Genomic DNA, 23,090 nt, shown 5'->3' on the forward strand with positions numbered 1-23,090 from the left:
TTTTTTTTTTTTTTTTTTTTGCCTTTTCTTATACACACCCATCTACCCACCTGCACACAGACACAGCTGAAAAAATACATTAGGCATTGTTGTATCCTTCACTGAAGATGCTAAAGAAAGAAAAACTCCCTTGTCCTCAATAGCAGCAAGTTATGGAGGACAGTAGAGGTCTGCTCCCACCAACGGCTGGAATGGGCAGGTATTTGCTGGTACAGAATGTCGGCACTTTATGTTGAACAGAATGATGCAGACTGGGACGTCCACACAAGTGCTAGCATGTCACCGGCACACAGCCCCTCCCTCACCTGCCCGCCTCACCATCTGCTTAATATGAAGGGAAACCCCTTCAGGTCTTCTTGTCACTCTCTTCACAATAAGCAGTTGTATATATTTTGAATCCAACATAATATATACATGTTGGTGATAACTGTGGATTAAACATTGCCTCCTGTTCGGCCCAGAGTACTACTACATTGATGCTTAAAAAATAAGTCTTTAAATACCGAAATAAAAAAGCAACATTACAGGGGGGGAAGAGGTCAAAACCAAAAAAGGTGCAACACTTAAAAAGTCTTTGCTAAGTTATCCTGCCTAAGCAAAACCACATACACAGGAAATACACAACACAGAGAAACAAAAGGAAACACTTGAAGTACACACTGGTTTAAGAACATTCGTTAAGTAAACGTCTCTGTCAGTGATGGCCTGGTGCTGTAACACGCCACGGCCTGGCACAGGTAACGCTCGGCGAGAGAGGAGCAGAGAGGGAGGAGCTGCGATGCTTCCAGGAGGCTGCTCACAACTTTTGTTTTCATCGAATGAAAATGAGAACCAACGGAAATTTAATTCGGCATTACCTGATTTTTTTCTCTTTTTTTGGACAACTTTCTCACACCTGATCACACAGGAAAGAGGGAACACATTTTTTTCTGCTTTTGAGACATCACATCATTTAAAAGCTATCTCATCTTCTGTTCCCATTCAAACTAATGAAAAGGCCTGCGTGAAACGTAACAAGTACTCAGATGTGCCTATTGGCCATTCACTTTGAAAAACAGAAAATGAACACACAGTTGCTCCAAGAGATACCTCCTGCTCTCCGGTTCTTGGAGTTGGCAGTGCTCCGCTCTACTGCTAGGTCAAGAGAAAAGCTAGAGAACTCACACTCAGGCTGATGCTGATGCACAAGTGGAAGGAGCTCCCTGTGCTCATCAAGAAGCACTCTTCGAATCAGTGCAGCTCAACGGAGTGGATGGAGTCGCAGCAGCTCCCCATGCTTGTGTGTTCTCATAGTTAAACAACAACAAAAAAGAAGAAGCAGATGGCCGGCCAGCCAGCCTGTTGACTGTCAGCAATGCAGCTTTCTGAGAATCAGGGTGGGGTGGGAGGTGGAGGGCAGGACGCAGGTGCACACACACAGAGACAGAGGAGGATGCACGCGAATGCACATGAACACACGTGCACACACATACCAGAACAAGCATGCCTGGGCAGTTACATGTGCCAGAACACACTGGTATTTATCAACCAGCCAATCACAAATTTTTTCCTTTTTTTTTTTCTAGGTTTTTTGTGTTTTTGTTTTTAAAGTGAGGCTCCGTCAAGTCTTCCCTCCCCCCTCCCCCAACAATTCTTTTGAATTTCCCTCCCTCCCAAACATGGTAGACCTAAGGACGGAAACACACCCAGTGCAAACAAAGTTAAAAAGCTATTTTTTTTCAGTATATATGTTTCTTAGCAACAACTTCCATATAACATGAAAAAAGTGAAAAACTAGAAACTAATTTTTTTAATTTTTTTGTGTTTAAATTTAAATGGTATGTGTACTTGCTTCACATTGTCTTTCTAGGTTGGCGTTCATGATTCAAGTATTTCAAGAGTGATATGTTCTCTTTTTGGATTCATATTCCAAACGAAAAAACTGAAGTTATAAGGGAGGCAACTATGTGCTCAGACAGTCTGCAATGACCCACCTTTTTTTCTCTCTCCGTTTTCTTTTTTCCTTTTAAAAATGTATTTATTGCAAGTTGAAAAAAAAAACGAAAAGGTCAAGTTAGTGCTGCTGCTGTTCCAAAAAAGGTCACGAGGTCAGAGTTGAAAGTTCTAAGTTCAGATTGAATCCGACCCTCCTCCCAGAAGGTCACCAGGTAGTAAAGGAGCAGGGCTACCCATCCTATGGGGATCTTCCACAGTCGGGACTCCCCACAAGCTAGAAGAATAGTTTGGGGGCCCCCACAACGAAGCGCCAGCAAGGTCGGCCCCACTGCTGCCACCAGCACTGCTGCTCCATTGCCCGAGCCCAGTGGACCCACCGAAAAGGTTCAGCGGAGGTCCGACGGGGTCTGACTGGTTCTGGCCAGTCTCCAACGACTGCCATCCTGCAGCCGGCGCACTTGGGGTTGCTGCAGGTGTAGGGGGCTGAGCTTGTGCCAGAAAGCGGCTAACTTCATCATCAGTGGCAAACTCAGCCAGGATGGTAGTGTTTCCCAACACACACCTGGAGAAAAGAGGGAAAGAGAGCTGTGGGTCTAAGGGAGACTCCCTAGTGCAAATGGGATCGAGGCTTGCAGTGCTCTGCACCTCACCCGGATGCTTTTTAGGATGCAGTCACAGGCCTTACCCCAGGCCTGAGGATCAGTGCCTTCACTGCAACTGCAGCAATGACAAAGCTCAAAATAGTCAAAGACTGACAGAGGATACTATGTATCCATGCCTCTAGGGTATAGAATTCTTATTTTTTAGTCAATTTAGCTTGTATCAAGAAAAATGTGTATGTTGGAGGATGAATCCATGAAACAGAAGTCTTTGTAGATAGTGAAACTATGTTGAACAATATGATGATAGGTGGCTACCTGTCATTATACATTTGTCCAAACTCAGAATGTGCACTGACAAGAGTGAACACCAACCATGGAGCCTGGGGATTACATGGCAGTATGTTCATAGCTGTGGCCAATACAAATACACTACTCTGGAGGGTGACGCTGATAATCTGGGAGGCTATGCATGTGCAGCGGGGAGCTGGAATATACGGGAAATCCCTGTACCTGACTCTCAATATTGCTATAAAAATACTCTAAATAAAGTTCAAGTCTTAGAAAAGGAGAAGAAAAATGTTTCCCCCCACCTCCCTGAGGTAAGGTAAAAGATCACACCCAGAGCATCAGGGAACCCAGTGCCAGCTACCTGAAGCTGCTGCTCTGTCTCAGAGGCTGCCTGGCTGCCTGGGCTCTGCATGTGGGCTTTTGTCATGGTATCGGCAGTCAAAGGGAGTCAGTCACCTCTTTTTTGTCCAACAATTTGACAGTGACAGGGAGAAGGATGGTGAACGTCTAACCCAGTCCTATCTACTGTAGGTGAAAACGCTACTACTCACTCAGAGAGTAAATTAATCAGCATCTGTGGCCAAGAGACCTCAGTAAGCAGCTAGATTCTATTGTGAAAGATGTTAGCACTAAAAATATTTAATTTTCCTAAGTATTGGCTTTGTTCATGGTACTTAAAATTTACTCAGTACTTAGCATGTGTAAGGCCCGGGGTTAAATTTCACTACTGCCTCCCCCAAGTACTCACTACTTCACAAATTATTCACATTTGAAATTCTGATTATCAGCCTATGATACACATAGGATAATTTATGCTGAGTTAGGCAGAAAAGACCTGTCACCCCAGGACCCAAGACTTTTAAGTTCAGACATGGCATGTCTCTGTTTAATTAATTGGGTACCAGAATACTCACACATGAATCCTACACGCATACCTGACTGCCTGGGTACAGGGTGGAATACTCACATGTGCAGTGCAGTCTGGGCCTTGGCTGCCTCCTGTTTGGTGCTGTATCGGATCAGGGCCGTGCCCTGGGTTAGATTCAGATGGAATGTCAGCAGTGGACCATGCTGCATGCAGATCGTTCTTAAGGTCGACCCATCAATCTAAGGAGTAATGATATTCATGACATAAAAGTATGCGGCATGGCAAAAAAGGCAAATAGCAAGATAAGGCACTGGGCTAAGACCTACTACTGCCATTTGGGAAATAAAATGTTTATTAAAATACAGCTCAAAATGAAACATATGATTCAATCTATGGTCTATATACTTTAAGAGGAAAACAAGGGAGTGTGTGCCATTTTCTAAGCCTAAAAAGAAATGAGATGGCATCCAAATAAGAATTTAACATGTAAAGTTCTCAGTATTACTAATTTATATTCTTCTGCCTCACCAGTAAACAATCTCACAGTTAAAGAGAAAGACACAAGTAAGAAAAGCACTGCTCAACAATGATTATTTACAATGTCAATGACTGGTCCAGTTCACAGACCGTCTTACTCCTACTTTGACCATCTCAAGGTCAGACTATTTCTACCTCTTTCTCTGAGTGGGTTCTTTGCTGTCCTCAGGCAATGTGACCAAAGGCTTTAGTTCTTCTCCCCAGTTAAGACTCTCACCACTTAAGTGTTAAGAGGGAAGGATAACAAACCTATTCACTTGATGTGATTAATTTAACATGAAGTTCCTAAATAGATTTATTTAAGCTGCTGATTGCAACATTTCAGTTAATTCTGGGTTATATACATTACTATTGGAATTGCTTTAAAAAGTTATGCTGTTGTTGGCAGGAGGAAGGATGGAAATTAACCATAGCTCTTTTTTTTTTCCTTTTGGTACTGAGAATCAAACTCGGGTCCTTGCACTTGCGAGGCAGGTGGAGGCACCACTGAGCTAAATCCCAGGCCCTTAACCAGAGCCCTTTACAGAAAATGGCAAGAAAAAGCACTGTTAGTATTATAAGTGATAACTGACTACATAAGCATGTCAGTACATGTCATAAGAGACTTTTCAGGATAGATGACCTCTAAATACATTTTAGGTGACGAAAAGTAAATTTATTCAGATTCATTTTGCTCTTATAATTTTTAAAGCTAAGATTGAGACTAGATTCATATTAGACAGCTTTTTAAAAAAGTAAACTATTCTGTCTAATACACATACAATCACCAAAGCTGGGCGAGGTGACACACGCCTGTAATCCCAGCACTAAGGGGATTTTTAGAAGAGTCTATGGAGGTTAACAAGGACTTCTGTAAATGACCTTGAAACATGAGTCCTATGATTTATTCCAAACAAATGGGTTTGCCAGGCAAATAAATAGAGAGGAAATGTATTTCTCCAAAGACAAAGGAATGCTTTTTTTGTTGCTTCTTTTGAGGCAGGGTTTCACTTTGTAGTTCAGGCTGGCCTCAAATTTGTGGTGATCCTTCTGCCCCAGGCTCCCAAGTGCTAGGATTCCAGGCATGGGCCACCATGCCCAGCAATAAAGTAATGCTTTTGTTTAATGAAGTATACATTCTGAACAAAATCAGACGAGAGTCTTCACAATATCTCACAGGAACACTATGGGAAATGTTGGCTTAGAGAAGTATGCAGAACTCCATGTATGAACTAAATGGTAGACAATGCATTTTACATGTTGAAAAGAGCAAGACATAATTGACCCCTTTATCAAAGTGGGGTGACAGCTGCGCTGCCAAGTGCAGAGAAAGGCCATGGGTTCAGTTCTGAAGGGTTCATCTGGCCTCATTCAGGTACCGAGTGTGATGCTAATGGAGCAACCAAGATGACAGCAAGGGTGGCTTTGGGCAGAGAAAGCCCATCCCAGAAATAACTACTCACAGGGCTTGTCAGGAGAGCAAGGCATGGGTGTCATCTATTATCAAAGAGGATAACAGATGGAATATTAAAAGAACTCATGTGGCATTTAAGCTATGAAATCAAGTGTTCCTTCCACTATAAAGATGGACAGTTGATTATTGAAGCAGCATAAAAATTGTTAACATTGACTCTCAAGTTTTGTAGGACAACTAAATGAACAAGATAACTTCTTTGTGTGTGGTAAAAACATTACTTTCCCACTTGGTTCAGCCTCCAACCAGCATACCTGTACAACAAATTACCTCTGGTATTCAGAATCGCCAGATGATACCCTCTTGGTTCCTCCTATTTTCTAAACTACATGTATTTCCATAACCTTAGAGGCTCCCTTCAGAAGGAGGTTGGGAACCTTGGGTGGTGAGGGGAGACCTACTTCCTACAGGCAAGACCTCTGTGCAGCAATCAGGAAATAGACTACCAACTTCCCTGTCTCTTCATTTCCTCTCTCTTAAATCTTATTTTTTTCTTTTGGTACCAGCGATCGAACTCAGGACCTTGTGTTTGTGAGGCATGTGTGGTGCCATTGAGCTAAATTCTTGGCCCCTCCTTCTCTCTTAATACAACTGAGTCCTATCTAGCACACCACAAGAGAGTATGATTACCTGTGGAGTGAGATTGTGAAGAACCAGCCAGTAACTAGGACGAACCGAGCCACCATCACTCCAGGTAGAGGCTGTAAGCAACCAGAAAAAGGATGAGGAAGACTATTAAGAGAAGCTAAAGAAAGTGATGAAGGAGAAACATTTTCATGCAGCCCACATATCTTTATAAAAAGTGTCTCCCTCTACCTGATGCTGACTCTTGTTTCCTCCTAATCCCTGACCTCTATATACTTTTTTGCCTATCTGCAAGACAAGACAGTATTTCCCTCCAAGAATCCTCACGATGATTTATTTTCACTCCCTCTGTCCCTGAGAGGCCTGAGTCTGTCTTGTGTGGACTGTAACTTTCCAATGACGAGATACTTGTGACCCCTGCAGACAACTGTGACCTGCTCTTGTGTGTAGCCCCTTATGTTCTCCCCACCCAAGGCAGAACCCCCTCACCTGAGGCAAGCCGAGAGTCCTGTGTCCCCCACCCCCTGACTGATCGGGGTGCTGTGCTGCTCCAGGGAGACGCCGGTTTGGGGTTGGTCAGGCCAGGAGGCGGGCGGGGCAGCGGTGTAGTGTTCCTGGAGGAGATGTGGTTTTTCCACATCTTGTTGGAGAGATGAGTGGGGTTGTGTCCTATGGGATCTGGGGACCACGTGGATTTATAATCGGGGAACTTTGCTGTGAAGAGAAAAGTCAGGAAGTAGGAAGGTTAGACAGGCCACCTTTGCTCCTGTAACATAAAAAATTTTGTCTCCACACAGATGCAGCACACACATTTATATAATAAAAAGCAGTAAGAGTAGAAGTACAAACTAATAATGTTCTTCAAGCTTAAATTTTTCTTAATTTTTTACTCTGAAATGACAAAATTGATTTGAACGCTTAATAAGATAACATTCTCTACTACTTTCTTAGCTAATAGGCTTATAGATGTAGTTATAATGTGAGCACCGGCAGAACTCAAGTTTTCTGTAAATATTGATTGTGTGGGAATATATTAGAAAACCGCACTTTTCTTGTACCAGCATAATAGATATATCAATATTCAAACAAATTTTAAAAATCAACAAATATTCTCTAAGGGATTACCATACTTAAGGCACAAAATCAGCCCAAAGTAATGATATCCTTAAGACTCCAGTTCAGATGAAAGACTCAGCAGTAGAACAACAGGACTGGTAACCCCAGCAACAAAATTTGTTTAATCTGCAGGGGAGAGTGTGTCCCAGCCTGCCAGCAGAGGCTCTGCAAAGACAGGTATCAAAGATTTGCATAAATAGGTGGGCTTGGGAAAAATGGAGCCATTGGAAAACGAAGCCAAGGTTCAACACAAACTCTCATGGTACTGGATAAAGTCCTCCTCCAGTCTTGGCTGAGGAATACTTCACAGGGGCAAAGAGGTAAATAGGCTACAAGATAGAGGCTTGGGCTGAGTAAGCGGCTACCAGGAGTTTCTGTAGGAGACTCATCATGGAGTGTTTCAATTATGGTGACAGCAAAGATAAAGGAGGAAGAGGACTAGATACAGGGAATTCAATTGTACACTCCAGAGACAGTACTGCCTGGAGCCAGGAGGCAAGGGAGAGAGGAGAGGGAAAAACTTCTGAGATTTTGTGACTAATGCATTGGAATATAAAGAAAAATAAAGGCCAGGTGTGGTGAAAAAAATTAGTCTTTGCTATTCCAGAGGCCAACATGAGGGGAGTGTGAGTTCCAGGCTAGCCCAGGAAACTGGGCGACACCCTGTCTCAAAATGCAACACAGACAGATTGAGAGATTGCCAAGCTAGGTAAAGATGTAGCTTGGTGATACAGTGTTTGCCTACCCTACACAAGGCCCTGGGTTTGATCCCCAGTAACACACATACACATGCACATATACAGAGATATTAAAGAAAAAGAAAGAAAAAATAATTTGGAGAATGGGATAGGTTTTGTTGTTAGACAAGTGTGAGATGATCCCTGAGTCATCTTTCAGGTCAATGTCAAACTGCAAGAAAAAGATACATAGCTCAACCTATGACCATTTTTATGAGTAAAAGAGTTGGATGACAGCCAAGCACAGTACTGTGTACTGTACACCCAGCCATTCAGGAGGTCGAGGAAGGAATACCACTAGCGCCTAAGAGTTTGGAGCAATGTATTGAGATTCCATCTTGAAACTTATTAAAGAAATAAGCCAGGGACGGGATTTAGCTTAGTGGTGCCGCCACCTGCCTTGCAAGCTCTACGATGCGAGTTTGTGCTGGGCATGGTGGCTTTTGACAATAATCCCAGATCACTGCCAGTTTGAGCCCAGCCTGTGCTACACTGGGAATTCAAAGTCAGTCTGAAGTACATAGTGAGACCCTGTCTCAAAGAAAAAAAAAAAAGAAGAAAGAAAGAAAGAAAGAAAGAAAGAAAGAAAGAAAGAAAGAAAGAAAGAAAGAAAGAAAGAAAAAAAAAAAAAAAGATAAGCAAGAGCTGGGCACAGAGGTGCATTCCTGTAATCTTAGCACCTAGGGGGCTGAGGCAGGAGACTGCCACAAGTTCAAGCCAGCTTGGGCTACACAGTGAGTTCAAGGCTGGCCTACAAAGCAAGACCCTGTGTCCAAAAAGAAAAAGAAATTATATATATAAAAAAGAAAGAAGCCAGGTACATTGGCATAGACAGCACAGGCCTGTCTGTAATCCTAACACCTGGGAGGCTAAGGCAGAAGGATGGTGAGAGCTTGAGGACAGCCCAGGCTAAATAAGTGAGTTTCCAGGTAAGCTTGGTTTGCACAGCAAGATTTTATCTCAAAAAGGGGGAGAAGGGCAATGGGGATATAGCTTAGAATAAAGGCCCTAGGTCCAATCTCCGGTACCCGGCAGCCCAGCAGGTGGGCAGTGCACAATGGTACATCTCAGGATGCTGAGATGTACCACTGTAATCCCAGAACACAGGAGGCTGAGACAGGAGGATTTCCAAGAGTTTGAGGCCAGCCTGAAGGACACAGCCAGACCCTCTCTCTCTCTCTCTCTCTCACAAACACACACACACATACACGAGGAAAAAATGAAACCTGGAATACTGAGGTGTGTCCTTAATAACCTAGGCTCAGACCTGAGCCAAAATGTAATGGCTCTTGTTTTCATTTTTTGCAGTGCTGGAAGTGAACCAAAGGTTTCACACACACCAGGCTTGTGCTTTTCCACTGAGCTACATCTCCAGCCCTTGTTAATAGTTTTTGGAATCAATTTCTCCATCTACAAAACGGGGATAACAGTGGGACCTATGCATCAAAAGGAAGGTGAAGATCAAAAAGAAATTCAGGGGCCTGGGATTTAGTACAGTGGTGCTGCTGCCTGCCTCAAAAGCGTAAGTCCCTGGCTGGGGGATGTAGCTCAGTGGTTCCATTGCCTGCCTCACAAGCTCAAGGACCGGTGTTCAATCCCCAGTGGGGGGGGGGGAGAAGCAAGTCTCGAGTTTGATCCCAGGTACAGGAAAAGAAAAAAAACTTATGCTGACGATTTATTTAGCACGATGCCTGACCTGCATGAGCATTCCATAAATGGTAGGCTACTGTTGCACTATTAATATGACAGAGGTTTCCATTAATATGCAAAGAAATAGAACATGTATAGACCATGAACCCGCAGTGACTTTCTAGAAAGAGATTTCTTCTATTTACTTTAGCCTGGACAAGACACAAAAATCTTAATAACTTAACAGCTTAATGTTCAACTTTTGCAAAACCAAAGTGCCAATTTCTAATGAATTTTCTACTACCTATAAGGCACTGTGCTGAGTTGACTTCAAATCCTTATCTGTATTATATCCATTTAGTTTTCCATTCCTATCATCTCTCAAAAAAACCCCAAACAAACAAACCCACAAAAAGCAAAAGGCTACAAATTCAACAAAAAGTTGTTTTTTCTTTTTTTGAGTCAGGGTCTTGCTATGCAGCCCAGGCTGGTCTTGAACTTGCAAGCATCTCCCCAAGTGCTGAGATGACAAGCGTGTACCATCATCATACCAGGCTAACAAAAATTGTTGGTACGATTAACTGAGATGTTCTTTTTGACTTTGGCAATCTGCTCTTATTTATGTATAGCAAAGGATTTTTAGGGAAAAGTACACTATTAATGGCTGCCACTGGAATGACAACTTGGGCTTCACTGGTTGCTCCTATGTCCACTGATTTCTTGATCGGCTGGTTAAGAGACGCATCATCAGGCACACCCAGCTCCTGAGATCCTATCCAGTGGTCTTGCCCCAAAGCTGTACCTGTCTCATCTTATCTATGTAGGGCCAGAAGCTCCTTCAGGACATGGCAAATAGAAAAGACGTGCTTCTCCCTACATCAGTTATGCAATTCAATGCCTGTGAATATATTCCTTTGGAAATAAATGCATGTTCCTTTTATGAAAGGTTCATACCTGAAGTGCTATGAACGTTGGCAAAGGAGTTATCAGAGGCACTGTAGGGCCAGGCACCAGGTGAAGGCAGCGAGGTGTTGAGGGAAGAATTAGACCCTTGAGGTGACAAAGAACAAGAAGAAAATATTGAAGATACATGCCAGAATAACCAGTGAAACCCTTAAAGTATTTCATTTAAATTTCAATAGAAGGGAAATAAAATCTATCTCAAAAACAAAGATGTGAAAAGCAATATATTTTTTGGTTAAATTATTAGGTACCTGTAAGTACAAATGAAGCCACAGGCTGACAACTACCAGGGGCACTGCACTTGTTTACCTGTGGTGTTATCCCGCAGCAGTTGGTGGTCAGTATCTACAATGGGAGATGTGGCTGTACCCCCCAGCACACTTCCTGGGGTGACATAGGGGTCAGATTCAGGGTCAATGTTTTGGATACCTTTCCATGGCACTCCTGGTTGGAATTCTGAGACAAGAACAACAAATGTTAGGGGTAGAAGGTTGTTCACAAAAAGATAACTTTTTTAGTAGAAGAAATGGGTTGGTGAAAGTCTAAATACTGAATCTACTGTCTCAGGTTTTCATCAGGAAACTTTTGTATGTATGTGTTGCCAAAGCAAGCATTCACCATGAAATTTAAAAGAAGAACTTTAACATATATTCTTGCTAGTAGCACCTTTATGGCATCATAGCAAGCGTCTGTCTGAATGTGGTAATGAACTTGACAACATGGCTGTCCCCTCTTCTGGGACCCTGGAAGTGAAATCCAGGCATAAAGGGAAAAGTGGGAGTATTTAATCTGGGACTCATTAAAACTGTCCAGGGACTCAACTCAAGCCAAGAACAGAGAAAATCTGGGCTGGAGACCAGTAATCTCTCCCATTTTCCTCATTAGATATCAACCAAAAATGCAAAGGAAAACGGAATTCAAATAACCACTACTAACTAGACCATTCAAGGATAAATAGCAGGAATAATTTAGTTTATCAGGAGAAACCCTAGACCAGCAGTGGTGACCTACAGCACATGTGCCACAGCGAGCTATTATCCTTGAAAGCTCTAAAAGGTTTGCCATCACTGCGGAGACTATACATGAAAGTTTACAAATAATTCTGCTGGTCAATTCAAGTAACATTTAAAGCTATCTGAAAGAAGCAATATTTTTATTTTCCTAATCCTGTTGAAGAACAGTATGTATTATATATGAATAATATTCATTACTCATCCTAATGTAATAAATTTATATATATTCATTATACATTTACAAACAACAAGCACACACAGAAATCTAGAGGGATTATCTGTGTATTTATAGAATTATTTTTATTTTTGCAATATTAAATTTTCCAATTTTTCTACAATCAAAGCAGATCATCCTGTTGAGTCAGAGACATAAAGACAGAGAGAATATTAACAATCTCATTTTACTCACTGCCACATACCTGAAACCTAACTGATAATAAAAACTTGCCCAATAAATAAACCAACCAATTCAACAGACACTCGGAAAGAGCTTCCTATACATGGGAAAGATACTGGGTCTTATCAATAAAGCTGCTTCCTTTAGTACCAGGCTCCCTATCTGATGAAGATTTTTCTCTTTCTATAGTACCTTAGAGCACGTACCTTGCCTTTCATACAATAATTAAAAATAAAAGGAAAGCAAGTGCCACAGCAAAGTGTTTAGCGCCTGAAATCAACAATTAAAAAAAAAAAAAAAAAGCTATCTTAGCAAAACCATTTCCAGAGCAATACCTGGAGGCCAACTGGCATTGCTGGATTTACTTCCGATTTTATTTGTTGGTGGAGATTTGGCAGGTAACCAGCTATCGCCAGCAGGACCCGTATGACCACCCAGTGTGTCACCAGGGATGATATCAAACTGGTTGTATGGTGACCCTCCTCGGGTCTTACCAGGGGCCACTATAGCGCCTGAGAAAAGAGAGAAGTAATTAATTCATTCAGAGAGTGCTCTGGCAAACAGAACTTCTCTTTTTTTTCTAGAGGAACTCAAATACAGAATGAAACTTATGAAGTAAAAAGAATGCTAGACTAAGTGGTTGCATGGGAGACACAACCTATGATTAGTAAGCAGCATGATTGTAAGAATTCATCTTACCTCTCTGAGACTCTCCTCTCAGTTTAGGCCCAAAAGATGGTTCTCATTCTCAAATGTCCCTTTGTGTCTTAAAATATCATGATTTATAGAATCAATGAAATGTTTGCAACTAAGAATCACATCATTATCCCAATGGTTTCTATGCTAATCACTCAAGAATGAGAAACGGGAAGAACACTAAACAAACTAGCACAGTAGAGAATCTGAAACGACATTTCTCTTGATGATAACTGCTCCCAGTTCTTGAGTGCTGGTGGGCCTATGTTAGCTGGAAGAAGCAGTGTGCACAGAGGCCACTGCAGAGAAAGGCATCTGCAATTGCTTTAAATTCCAAGGCAATGAGATAGAATTCCCACTCGGGGTCTCTGCCAACACAAGACCAGCAATGAGCTCTGCAGCTCTAAGACTCATGGCCTCACACACCAAGAACAGCAAATCCTTTGTCACTGCATTCCCAAAGGCATTCCAGTGGCTTTGCTGGTGCCCCTCTTCACACATTTTGAAGCTACAAAGCCGGAAAAAAAAGCTTAAAATTCCCTTAAACTAGTAACAAAAAAGTGCTTTACTTGAAATAAAATTTTAGGTGTGCTCTACTTACTTCTCAAATGAATCGTATGCATTGTACTGTGCTACTCAGTATATTCTTAGGATGCATCTTATGAAATTAAAATTATTTCTAGGATAATGTTATTAAAATATTTGTGTAAATACTGAATAAAATAATCTGGATTGGCCTAACAGGGTTAGGGTTATAAAAAAAATCATCTCCATGATCAGTTAAAAGACAGAAATTTGGCTCCAAAGTATATTGCAGTGAAATAGTGGAAAACAAAAAGCTCAGTTACCTTGGAGATCTCTAAGGAAATGGGAAAAACATTATCTACAAACTCTAAAGAGGCAAGTTCATTTTCAAGAGATAGCCTCTACCATGTCACTGTGGATTTATGATCATGCACCTTTCATGTCTTCAGAGACAAGGAGACCTGGGGAATCATTAGCCCAAGAAAGCAGTGAAAGTGTCCAGAAGTATGCACATTGGTTACAGTGGTATTTAGTCCAGAAATAGATTTTATAATTCTAGTAAATCATTGGTTTTGCACCATGAAATCAAATGATCATGTTTAGGGATAGCAGGCAGACAGCTGCATGTAGCTCCTTCCCAATCTCCCATCCGCTTCCTAAAGAGGGTGATGATTAAGGAAATCTGAAAGACTACAGGCTGATTGACTCAGGGATGAGCCTGCCAGGGTGCTGCACCAGGGACAGCCATTTACACTCGTCGGTACCAATGGGTATGGGGGAGTCCAGGGGAATTACTAACACATGAAACAAATACTGAAACGGAAGGCTGAAAGAAGGTTTGGAGACCTTTAATCTGTTTTGCAGGGAAATGGAGAAACAATTATGGTGTGGAGGGGCAGATTTACATTCACAGCCAAAGCCAAAGCCTCAAAAGCTGCCCTGTAAGACATTGTAACCCACAAAGAACAAGAAAGCCTTGTGAAAAAAGTTCAACCCCTGTGTATTTTGGCCTATTAGTCATCTTTTGGAGTTTAAAGGGCAGAAATTTTTCCAAAGCTGGTGAACTTAACATTGTTCCATTACTCAACAAGACAGACATTGTTTTGATGTTTTTTAAAGAAACAAAAACAAAATAGAAGGGGGGGGGTCAAGCTGATTGTCCCTTCTCAGCCATTTTATTAGGCACCTAGTGGGTCACCAAGTTAACTGCTACTACCCTTAATCCCACAACAGGTGGGCAATTATGTCCCTGTAATTAGAACTAGCACTTAAATTCTTTGTAATTTGAAATACACACAAGCCTAACCTTTCTCTGATGGATAAGCATAAAATTTTGGGGAAACAGTATCAAGAGACTCATTAAGGAAAGACCTGTGCTTCACGCTTCATCAAGCCCTGCTGAGTACAGCCCGCTCTTACCATTTTTGTGCAAGCTGGCGTCCTGTGTGGCCACAGAGGGCAGTCCTTCCATCATGGAGGTCCACTGCTTGAAGCGAGACTCGGTCCCCGCCTCCTTCCCACCAACCATGCCGTAGTCCATGCTGCCAGAACTGAAGCCTGAAACCGAGACCACACATCTCTCCTCTCAGCAAACGAGTATTCTCAGGAACCCATGAATGCCTTGTTTGTTGCTCACAGGCTAAGCCAAAGTCTCCCCACAAAGAAACAAATTCTTTGCTTTAAAATTCTGCTTATGGCTCTCACTTGCCAAAAAAGTTCTGTCTCCTTGTTAGGGCATGACGACACGTGTCAATACCATCTACTAAGGGTACCTCAGTGCCTGTGTGAATCTATCTTTTCACCGAGCAAACACTGCAAAAAAGTCTACTAGGGCCATCATTTCTCCAAATGATGTAAAGACCATAAACAGCAGCAACAGGGTACCTAGGGGAGGAAAGGCTTTTTTTCAGAGGGCCTTTGAGTCAGGGCTTAGGAAACCAAGTGCAAAGCTCTGGTGCATGACAATCAAGTGTGTTCAGTTCAGTGGGACTCCAAGAAGCCTGACTGGGGACCGAGGGGGGCAGAGAGTGGCAGGTGATGGGGAGAAATGAAAAGTCATGATATCTACGGTCTTAAAAAAAAAAGTTGGGATCTTTCTCCCCCTAGGATGGAATGAAATTTGTGTGTGTGTACGGTGGTGGTTTAAAAAGAGAAACAAGGTAGGCCAGGATATGGCTGGCTCAGTGGTTCCGCTGTCTGCCTTGCTAGCACAAGTTTAGTCAAAAAAGAAAAAAAGAAGAAGAAAAAAAGAGATACAAGGTGAGAATGGTGCAGATGAAGGTTGGATAGAATCTTAGACAGTGATTTGAAAGTAGACTTTACATGAACAAGACTCCAAAGATGGAGATGCAGTCAGCAAAGGCTCTGAATTCACACTGCCAGATAAGCTCTAGGTGTCAAGCTCTTGAGTCGAGGTGGGTAACATTTTCCCACTGAATACAGTAAGAGAGCTGAAAGCCACATGCATGTGAGAAGCTTGATGGGGTCTTATGGGGCCACCACTAGTTTTCCATTCGGGACAGAAAGTACATAACACTTCAAACTGACTCTCAAAAAAAGGAAGGAAGGGAAGAAGAGCAGAAAGAAGAAAGGAAATGAGGACAGGTGGAGAAGAGAAGGGTAGGAGAGAAGGAAAAAAAAGGCTAAAACAAATGACACATGCAAAGGGGAGAACAATGAATATCCACAGACAAATGAGACCACATAGGGGGAACACAATGACAGTGGCACAGTGTAGGCATCAGAGGGAGGTGAGCACGGTCACCACATCAAGGTTATAAGGGCCTGCAGGGCTGAATGCTGGTCCCCTCTCTTAACCAAGAAGCTGTGCAGATCCAACCAGACCAGGCTCCAGGGGTTCATTTTGTCTTCCTACCACTAGGATGCCTAACAGGTCTTCCTCAAGCTCCATTTAGCCAAATCCCACTGAGGCTCACCTCATGGTTTTCTCCAGTGCTGATCCTAGTAGTGTGGGATACTGTTATAAACATAATAAATCAAGGAGGAAATCTTGCCCTTTGTTGTACAATGTCACTATTTATAAACTGGTTGTGGAGGTACAACCCAACACTCAGAAGGCTGAGGCAGGAGGACTGCTGTGAGTTCAAGGCCACCCTGAACTACACAGTGAGACCTGATCACAAAAAATCAAAACAAGAACCAAAACCAACCAAAGAAAAAGTTGCTATGAAAGAACCAGGCTCCACCCCATGTTTATAACTGAATTTACTAGTCCAAGTGATTGCTTGGAGGTGGGAGTAGGGAGCAGACATTTTTGGAACGAGATGGAAATATTTCAAATTAAATGACTTTTAAAGAAAAGAGGATCTTTTTTTCATTTGTCCTATGTGGTAGAAATAAAAAGAGATGGGAAAACAGGGAGGCTAAAAGGAATGAGGGCTTTCGCTGATACTAGCCTTCAAGGACTAAGCAGGTTGCTCCCTAAACAAATTACATTTCTGCATCAGAGTGAGAAAACTAGGCCAAGATGCTTACGGTGCAGGCCATCTGAAAGCTTTTGAAAATAACTCAGGATACGGGCAAAGATGAAAAAGAATGCAAGCACTGGTAAGAAGATAAGGAAGCATTCCCTACATTTTTAGTTTTCTTTTAAGTTACTCTAAAATGTCCTTAAAACTCATGGTAAATTAGTTGTTTAAGAGAGATCGAACTGAAGTTTAGCTGAAGTGTATAAATGTCTCACTGGAAACTTGGAGATCAAGTGCCTTCCAACAGGGAAGAACCACAACCACATCACAGGGTTCAGTAAGGAAGAAAACCAAAAGAGTGTTGGGGGAAGAGGGGCAAAAGGAACTAGATCTGTCTTGGAAGGGTCAATCCATGAACACAAAACAGCGAGGGGAAAAACCAGTGCAGAAATTACACTGGGAGCTGGGAGTGCAGCTCAGTGGTACAGAGCTTGCCTAGGACACACATGGCCCTGGGTTCGATCTGCAGCACTGGGAGAGGACCCAGACACACACACAGACACACACACACAGTGACTTCTCTGAAGTTATATAGCAACCTTATGACACTAGAATATGGAATATGACTGATGATAGTAGTGGAAGAAGTTCGGAGGCACTGTGATTTAAGTGCTACCTGAAACAAAGAGTGGAGGACAGTTCATTGATGACCTCTGGCAATTTATGAACTCTCATAGCTCAAACCCAGGAAAATACTGACTTCATTATACTCTCCACTTCATCAAAACCAAACATCTTCAGTTCTACCAAGTGGCTTCCCTGTAAACGTCTAATTCACAAATACAGAGCATTTAAAATCAAACAAGCCAGTTCATTCAGCTCAGTGAATATTTATAGGCAGCCTAATCTGGGGCAAGCTCCGTGTTAGGAGCTGAGATATAAGCAGAGATAAGACAGGCCCTTTGCCTTCCCTGGGACTCATTTCACCAGAACATGCCTTTTTACCTCTCTTGTCATTCTTTTTCTTTTTTGGGGGGGCAGGTACCAGGAATCGAACCCAGATAGATCCTTGAGCTTGCTAGGCAGGCAGTGGAACACTGACCTAAACTCTCAGCCCTCTCTTATCATTCTTACAAGCACAACCTTTTACCTCTCTTATCTGTCCTGCCAGACTCACTTGTTCCTGCCTCGCACACTCTAATTCCTTGTCGATTCATCCCTACCATTTTGGCTTGGTTCTTATATTCTTGAGGACATCTTCTTAAATTAACTTTTTCTTAAATTATGACTTTGTTCCTCTGTCTATAGTTAAACTACATTTTTGTTGTTGTTGTAGATTAAAAAAAAGAACTACTGCTCTGGGGGAGTGGATGTGGTAGAATGCTTGCCTACCATGTGCAAGTCCATGGATTCAATCCCTAGCAACACACACACACACACACACACACACACACACAGAAGGAAGAAAGGAACTACTGCTTTTAATTTTTTTACTGGAGACTGAATTTAGGACCTTTCGATTGAGCTACATCCCCAGCCCTTTCGGCTTGGCTTGGATTTGTGATCCTCCTGTCTCAGCCTCCTGGAGTTCTGGGATTACAGGAGTGTACTGCCACACCCAACAACTACTGCTTTTACAACAATTATAATAAATTATATAAAAAACAAATCACCCATAACTGCCCATCTTAAAACGACTGTGCCATGTCTACACGAACACCTGGTATCTGACGTAATTATCTCAGTATAGATATCAATTTCACTTCTGTCACTTTTTTTTTTTCTTGGTACCGGGGATCAGACTCTGGTCCTTGCAGTTGCAAGGCAGGCGGCGGAACCACTGAGCTAAATCCCCGGCCCACTTCTGTCACTTTTACAATCTTCAGTATTCACAGCTCTACTCTTCACTGGGTGTACCACACAGATAAATATTACAAAATTTGCTAAGTGTTTTTAATTTTAAAAAGTAGATTTTATTAAGAAAGGATTTTCTTTTTTTTCTTTTGAGACCAGGTCTTGCTATGTACTTACAGATCAGACTGGTTGGAACTTCTGGGATTACAGGTGTACACCATGCCTGGTTTATCTCCCTCTCCCTCCCCCAATACTCTTGTCTTTTTTGAGACCAGGTCTTGCTATGTTGCCCAGGTTGCTCTTGAACTCCTGGGCTAAAGTGATCCTCTTGCTCTAGCCTCCTGAGTATCAGGACTACAGTCATGCACCATAGAGCTGAGCTTTGGGGATGAATTTTCTAAAAAGCTGAGGGACTTCTTGCCCAAAAGACAGATACTGAAACATAATTTGTAGATAGGCCATTATCATTTGACAACTGAATTAGGTGTATTTTCACATTTGCTAAAAACAGAGAATTAGAAACCATCTATTTTTATAAAAGAACCAGTGAGAATTAGGCAGTTATTATCCGACATTTTAATTCTGAGAAAATATAACAAAAGAGGCTTTATCAAGACGTATAAGAAACCTTTAATTTTTGTTGCTACTTTTCCACTTACAGGTATCTTCTACAGTTTCGTACATCAGAATTAAGAAAACTTGAAATATTTGCTTGTTATTTTATCTTTGACAATGCTTTTGGAAAATATTTAATCTTTACACATACTTAAATATATTTCAGCGAATTTTCCAGCCTCATACTAAGCTTCATCCCCAGCTATTTTTTTTTTTTTTCCCCTGAGAAAGGGTCTTGTTTAGTTGCCTAAGCTGGACTTGAACTTTCTTTCAATCCTCCTGCTTCATATTCTCAAGTAGCTGGGATTACTGTACCTGGCTAGGAGTTTCTGTAGGTGCAGATTTAGCTTGTTCTAAACAAGTAGCCAAATAAAATTTATTTTCAGCTAATAAATATTTTTCAACTCAAACAAATGTGATAATGTGAATTAAGGAAAATTTTAACTTGTTAAGATTATAAACCATCAGGTCATGATTAAAATGAAAGTCTTATCTGGGTGTGATGACACACAATTATAATCCTGGTACTCAGGAGGCTGAGGCAGGGGGATCGCTGTGAGTTTGAGGCCAGCCTGGGCTATACAGTGATTTCTTTCTCCTTTTTTTGGTACTGGGGATCAAACTCAGGACCTTGTGCTTGCTAGGTAGGCGGGGGCACCACTGAGCTAAATGCCTGGCCCTACATAATGATTTCAAAGATAGCCTGAACTGCATATCCAGACCTCGTATCAAAAAAAACAAAAGACAAAAGAAAGGCAGGGGGGGGGAGAAGGGAAGGAGGGAGAGAGGAGGGGAGAGAGAAAAGCAAAGAATAAATAAGAAGGAGTCTTGGGTTGGGGGTGAGCTCAGCAGGAGAGTACTTGCCTGGCATGTGAGGCTCTGGCTTTTCTTGACACACTGTCACATGTGTTTAGGCATTAGCATCACTAAGCTACCTGTTCTAATTACAGAAGGGGACTTTCTTCCCATCTAGTGACATGCCCTTGGGATGAGTGTAAAGTTGAAAAGTGTTGTTTACAGACGTGAAAAAGCTACCTCTGACTCAGATGCTTTTTCACTATCGAACTCTTCCTTGAGAACACTTGCACTGTGTGTGGGTGGGGGGGTATGTGTCGTTCTGGAGACTGAACCCAGGATTTGCTATGTGAGCTTCTCTACCACTGAGCTACACCCCCAGCCCTACTGTGCTCTGACAAAGTGCAAGCTGCTCTGCTTATCACACGCTGTGCTTAAGTTCACAGCTCACAGGCATAGAAGTACTCAGATTCCTCCACCAGACTGTCCTTAACAGAGCATCTGTTTAAGAAGGTTAAAGTTGAAGCTACACGAAGTAGCACACACCTGTCCTCCTAGCACTGAGGGAGACTAAGGCAGAAGGATCGAAAGATCACATCCTACCTGGGCCACTTAGCAAGACCTTGTCTCAAAAAAGCTGGGAATGTAGCTCAGTGTTAGCAGACCCTTGAATTCAATCCCCAGCTCTGGAGAGGGTGTAGGGGGAGGTGCAAAGGTTGGAACCCTGTGGTCACTACACTTGTAGGAGTTGTTATGGGAGGCTCCCCCAGCCTTGGAATTCCAGTAGCCCAGAGGCCAACAGCAGAAAGAGGTACCATGCACCAAAAGCCTGCCCTTTTACTTCAGGTGGAAGAAAGATTATTTTTGTTTGTTTTTGGCGCTTGCAAATTTTAGTTCAGAGTTCTACCACTGAGTTACACTCCAACCTCAAAAAGGCTGTTCTGAATGTCAGTCAGCTCGCAGGCTGATCTTTTTCTGTTTGCCTGGCACTGGGGATTAAACCCAGGGCCTTCACACTGAGTTTACATCCCAGTCCTCTTTTTTAAAAACGGAGACAGGGTCTCACCAAGTTACTAAGTTGCCAGGCTAGGCTCAATTTTGCAATCCTTCTGCCTCAGCCTCACAAAGTGCTGGGATTACAAGTGTGCATCAGCACGCCCGGCTCACAGGCAATCATTTTTAAGGGGAAAGTTAGTGGAAGCTGACGATTCCTTCACCATTGGGTTTTTGCCCACCCCTGAACATGGGCCTTACAAATGGAGGAGCATGGGATCAGAGCAGAGAGCAGCCATATGTCCAGTCACTGTCACCCACAGGATGGCTTTTGGGCCTCAACTCTTGTGTTTCGAGTTTGCATAGAATGACATCGCCTAATAAACCCTAAATGTCAGTTTGTGAAGAAACTGCTATGATATGCGGTGTCTTTAATTTTTAAATTTTATTTTAAAATTACTATTGCCTCACTGAGGGGATTCTTCTCATAGCATGTTCCCTAGTTGTAAGATTTGTCTGCCAAAAAGTTCTTAATGAATGTCAAAGGCACAGACTACTTGTGCTAATTCTGTTTAAATCATATGAAATTCTAGTATCAGATGAATTTTTATCAGTCTGACTTAAATAATTTTAGTTTTTCTTTTTTTTTTTTCAGTACCGGGGATTGAACTCAGGTCTTTGCGCTTGCAAAGCAGTGGCTGGAACCACTGAGCTAAATACCCGGCCCTAGTTTCTCATTTTTTAAGCAGGTAATTTTATTAGTCAGTGAAAAACTTCAACTTGTATATTTTAATAGATTATAACCTCAGCCATGTGTAGCACTCACAGATGTACTAATATTTAACTGGCTTTAATATTTTTTGATTATAAAATGGGTGGTGCACACCTGTAATTTCAGCACTGGGAAGACAGAGGCAGGAGGATTCTTTCAAACTCAAGGCCAGCCTGGGCTACATAGCGAGTTCAAGACCAAGATGAACTATATAGCAAGATCATCTCTCAAAACCTAGTAAAGGAGCTTTAGAGGCCCTGTGTTCCATCCTCAGCACCCCTCAGTCACCTCAAAAAACCTAGTAGAAGTGATCAGTATAGCCTTCATAGACACATAGTAGCAGAAGGCTGCTATGGAGTTTAATCTCTATTTACTGACTGAATGGTGAGAGCTTGGGAAAACCATTGAAACTTAAGAGCCTCAGATATCTCAACTTCCTGTGTACGAGAGGGATGAAAATATTTATCTACCATCGTCTAAGGCAGGCAGATTTTTTGGTACCGGGGATCAAACTCAGGTCCTTGAGCTTGCAAGGCAGGCACCACTGAGCTAAATCCCCGGCCCAAGGCAGGCCGATTTTTAAGGTGGTAGTTTTCATTATGAACAACGTACCAGAACCATATCCAGGGATTGGCCCTTTGGTCTGAAGGTCTGGGAGCCCCACATTCAGTGCGTTGGGTACCATGTTGTCCAGATGTGGCTTGGGCCCAACGGGATGAGATGGCGAATGCTTCATGCTAGGCTGTCGTTGCTGCTGCTGCTGCTGCTGCTGTTGCTGCTGGAGAGCACTCACCATTCGAGCCAACTGCCAGGTCAAGGAGGGGTCCAGCAGAAGAGTACAAACCATTAGCCAACATCCTGAACTTCACTAGAGAAGGCTGCATAGGATCCCTTTTTGCCATCAGAGGTTAAGCCAAGATGTGAGTTCTCCCACTGAGCTACATCCACACATGCAGAGCATAGGGCAACCTTTCCCTTCCACGTACCTGTTGCTCTTGCTGCTGGCGCACTGCTTGTGAAATCTTTCTCTGGTTCTGGAGCAACTGCTGCTGCTGCTGCTGCTGCTGCAGGAGAAGCTGACATGCCTACAAAGCAAGGAGGAAGAGAAGGGACCAAGATGGGCTACCGAGGAACACCGCAAGCATTTGTTTGCTGAAGTGCAAGTGCTGAGTCAAAAGCATCAACAAGGGAAATACTGCCGAGTTTTGGGTCAGCTGCTTATGTTTACCTCTAGCTGAGATGGTGTTTCAGCCTTTACACACATTCAACAGTTTGCACCGAAGTTTGAT

The 23,090-nt window shown here is 42.5% G+C and overlaps 1 protein-coding gene across 8 annotated transcripts in view; it reads right to left on the reverse strand.

The window, feature by feature from the left end:
- Positions 1-23,090, reverse strand: part of Tnrc6b (trinucleotide repeat containing adaptor 6B) — a 227,315-nt gene continuing 204,225 nt past the window's right edge. For all 8 annotated transcript variants that reach the window (XM_010612493.2, XM_010612497.3, XM_010612528.3 and 5 more), the window contains 10 exons: positions 22,788-22,886; positions 22,414-22,606; positions 14,764-14,901; positions 12,459-12,635; positions 11,023-11,169; positions 10,705-10,800; positions 6,758-6,982; positions 6,314-6,384; positions 3,793-3,932; positions 1-2,497 (listed from right to left, as the gene is read on the reverse strand). In XM_010612493.2, the coding sequence (XP_010610795.1) occupies positions 2,110-2,497; positions 3,793-3,932; positions 6,314-6,384; positions 6,758-6,982; positions 10,705-10,800; positions 11,023-11,169; positions 12,459-12,635; positions 14,764-14,901; positions 22,414-22,606; positions 22,788-22,886 (1,674 nt within the window). In that variant the 3' untranslated portion in view covers positions 1-2,109. The remainder of the gene's footprint in view (positions 2,498-3,792; positions 3,933-6,313; positions 6,385-6,757; positions 6,983-10,704; positions 10,801-11,022; positions 11,170-12,458; positions 12,636-14,763; positions 14,902-22,413; positions 22,607-22,787; positions 22,887-23,090) is intronic.

This window comes from Fukomys damarensis, unplaced genomic scaffold, assembly GCF_012274545.1.
Source record: "Fukomys damarensis isolate Sample0158 unplaced genomic scaffold, DMR_v1.0_HiC HiC_scaffold_19, whole genome shotgun sequence".
In the NCBI taxonomy this organism is placed as follows: domain Eukaryota; kingdom Metazoa; phylum Chordata; class Mammalia; order Rodentia; family Bathyergidae; genus Fukomys; species Fukomys damarensis.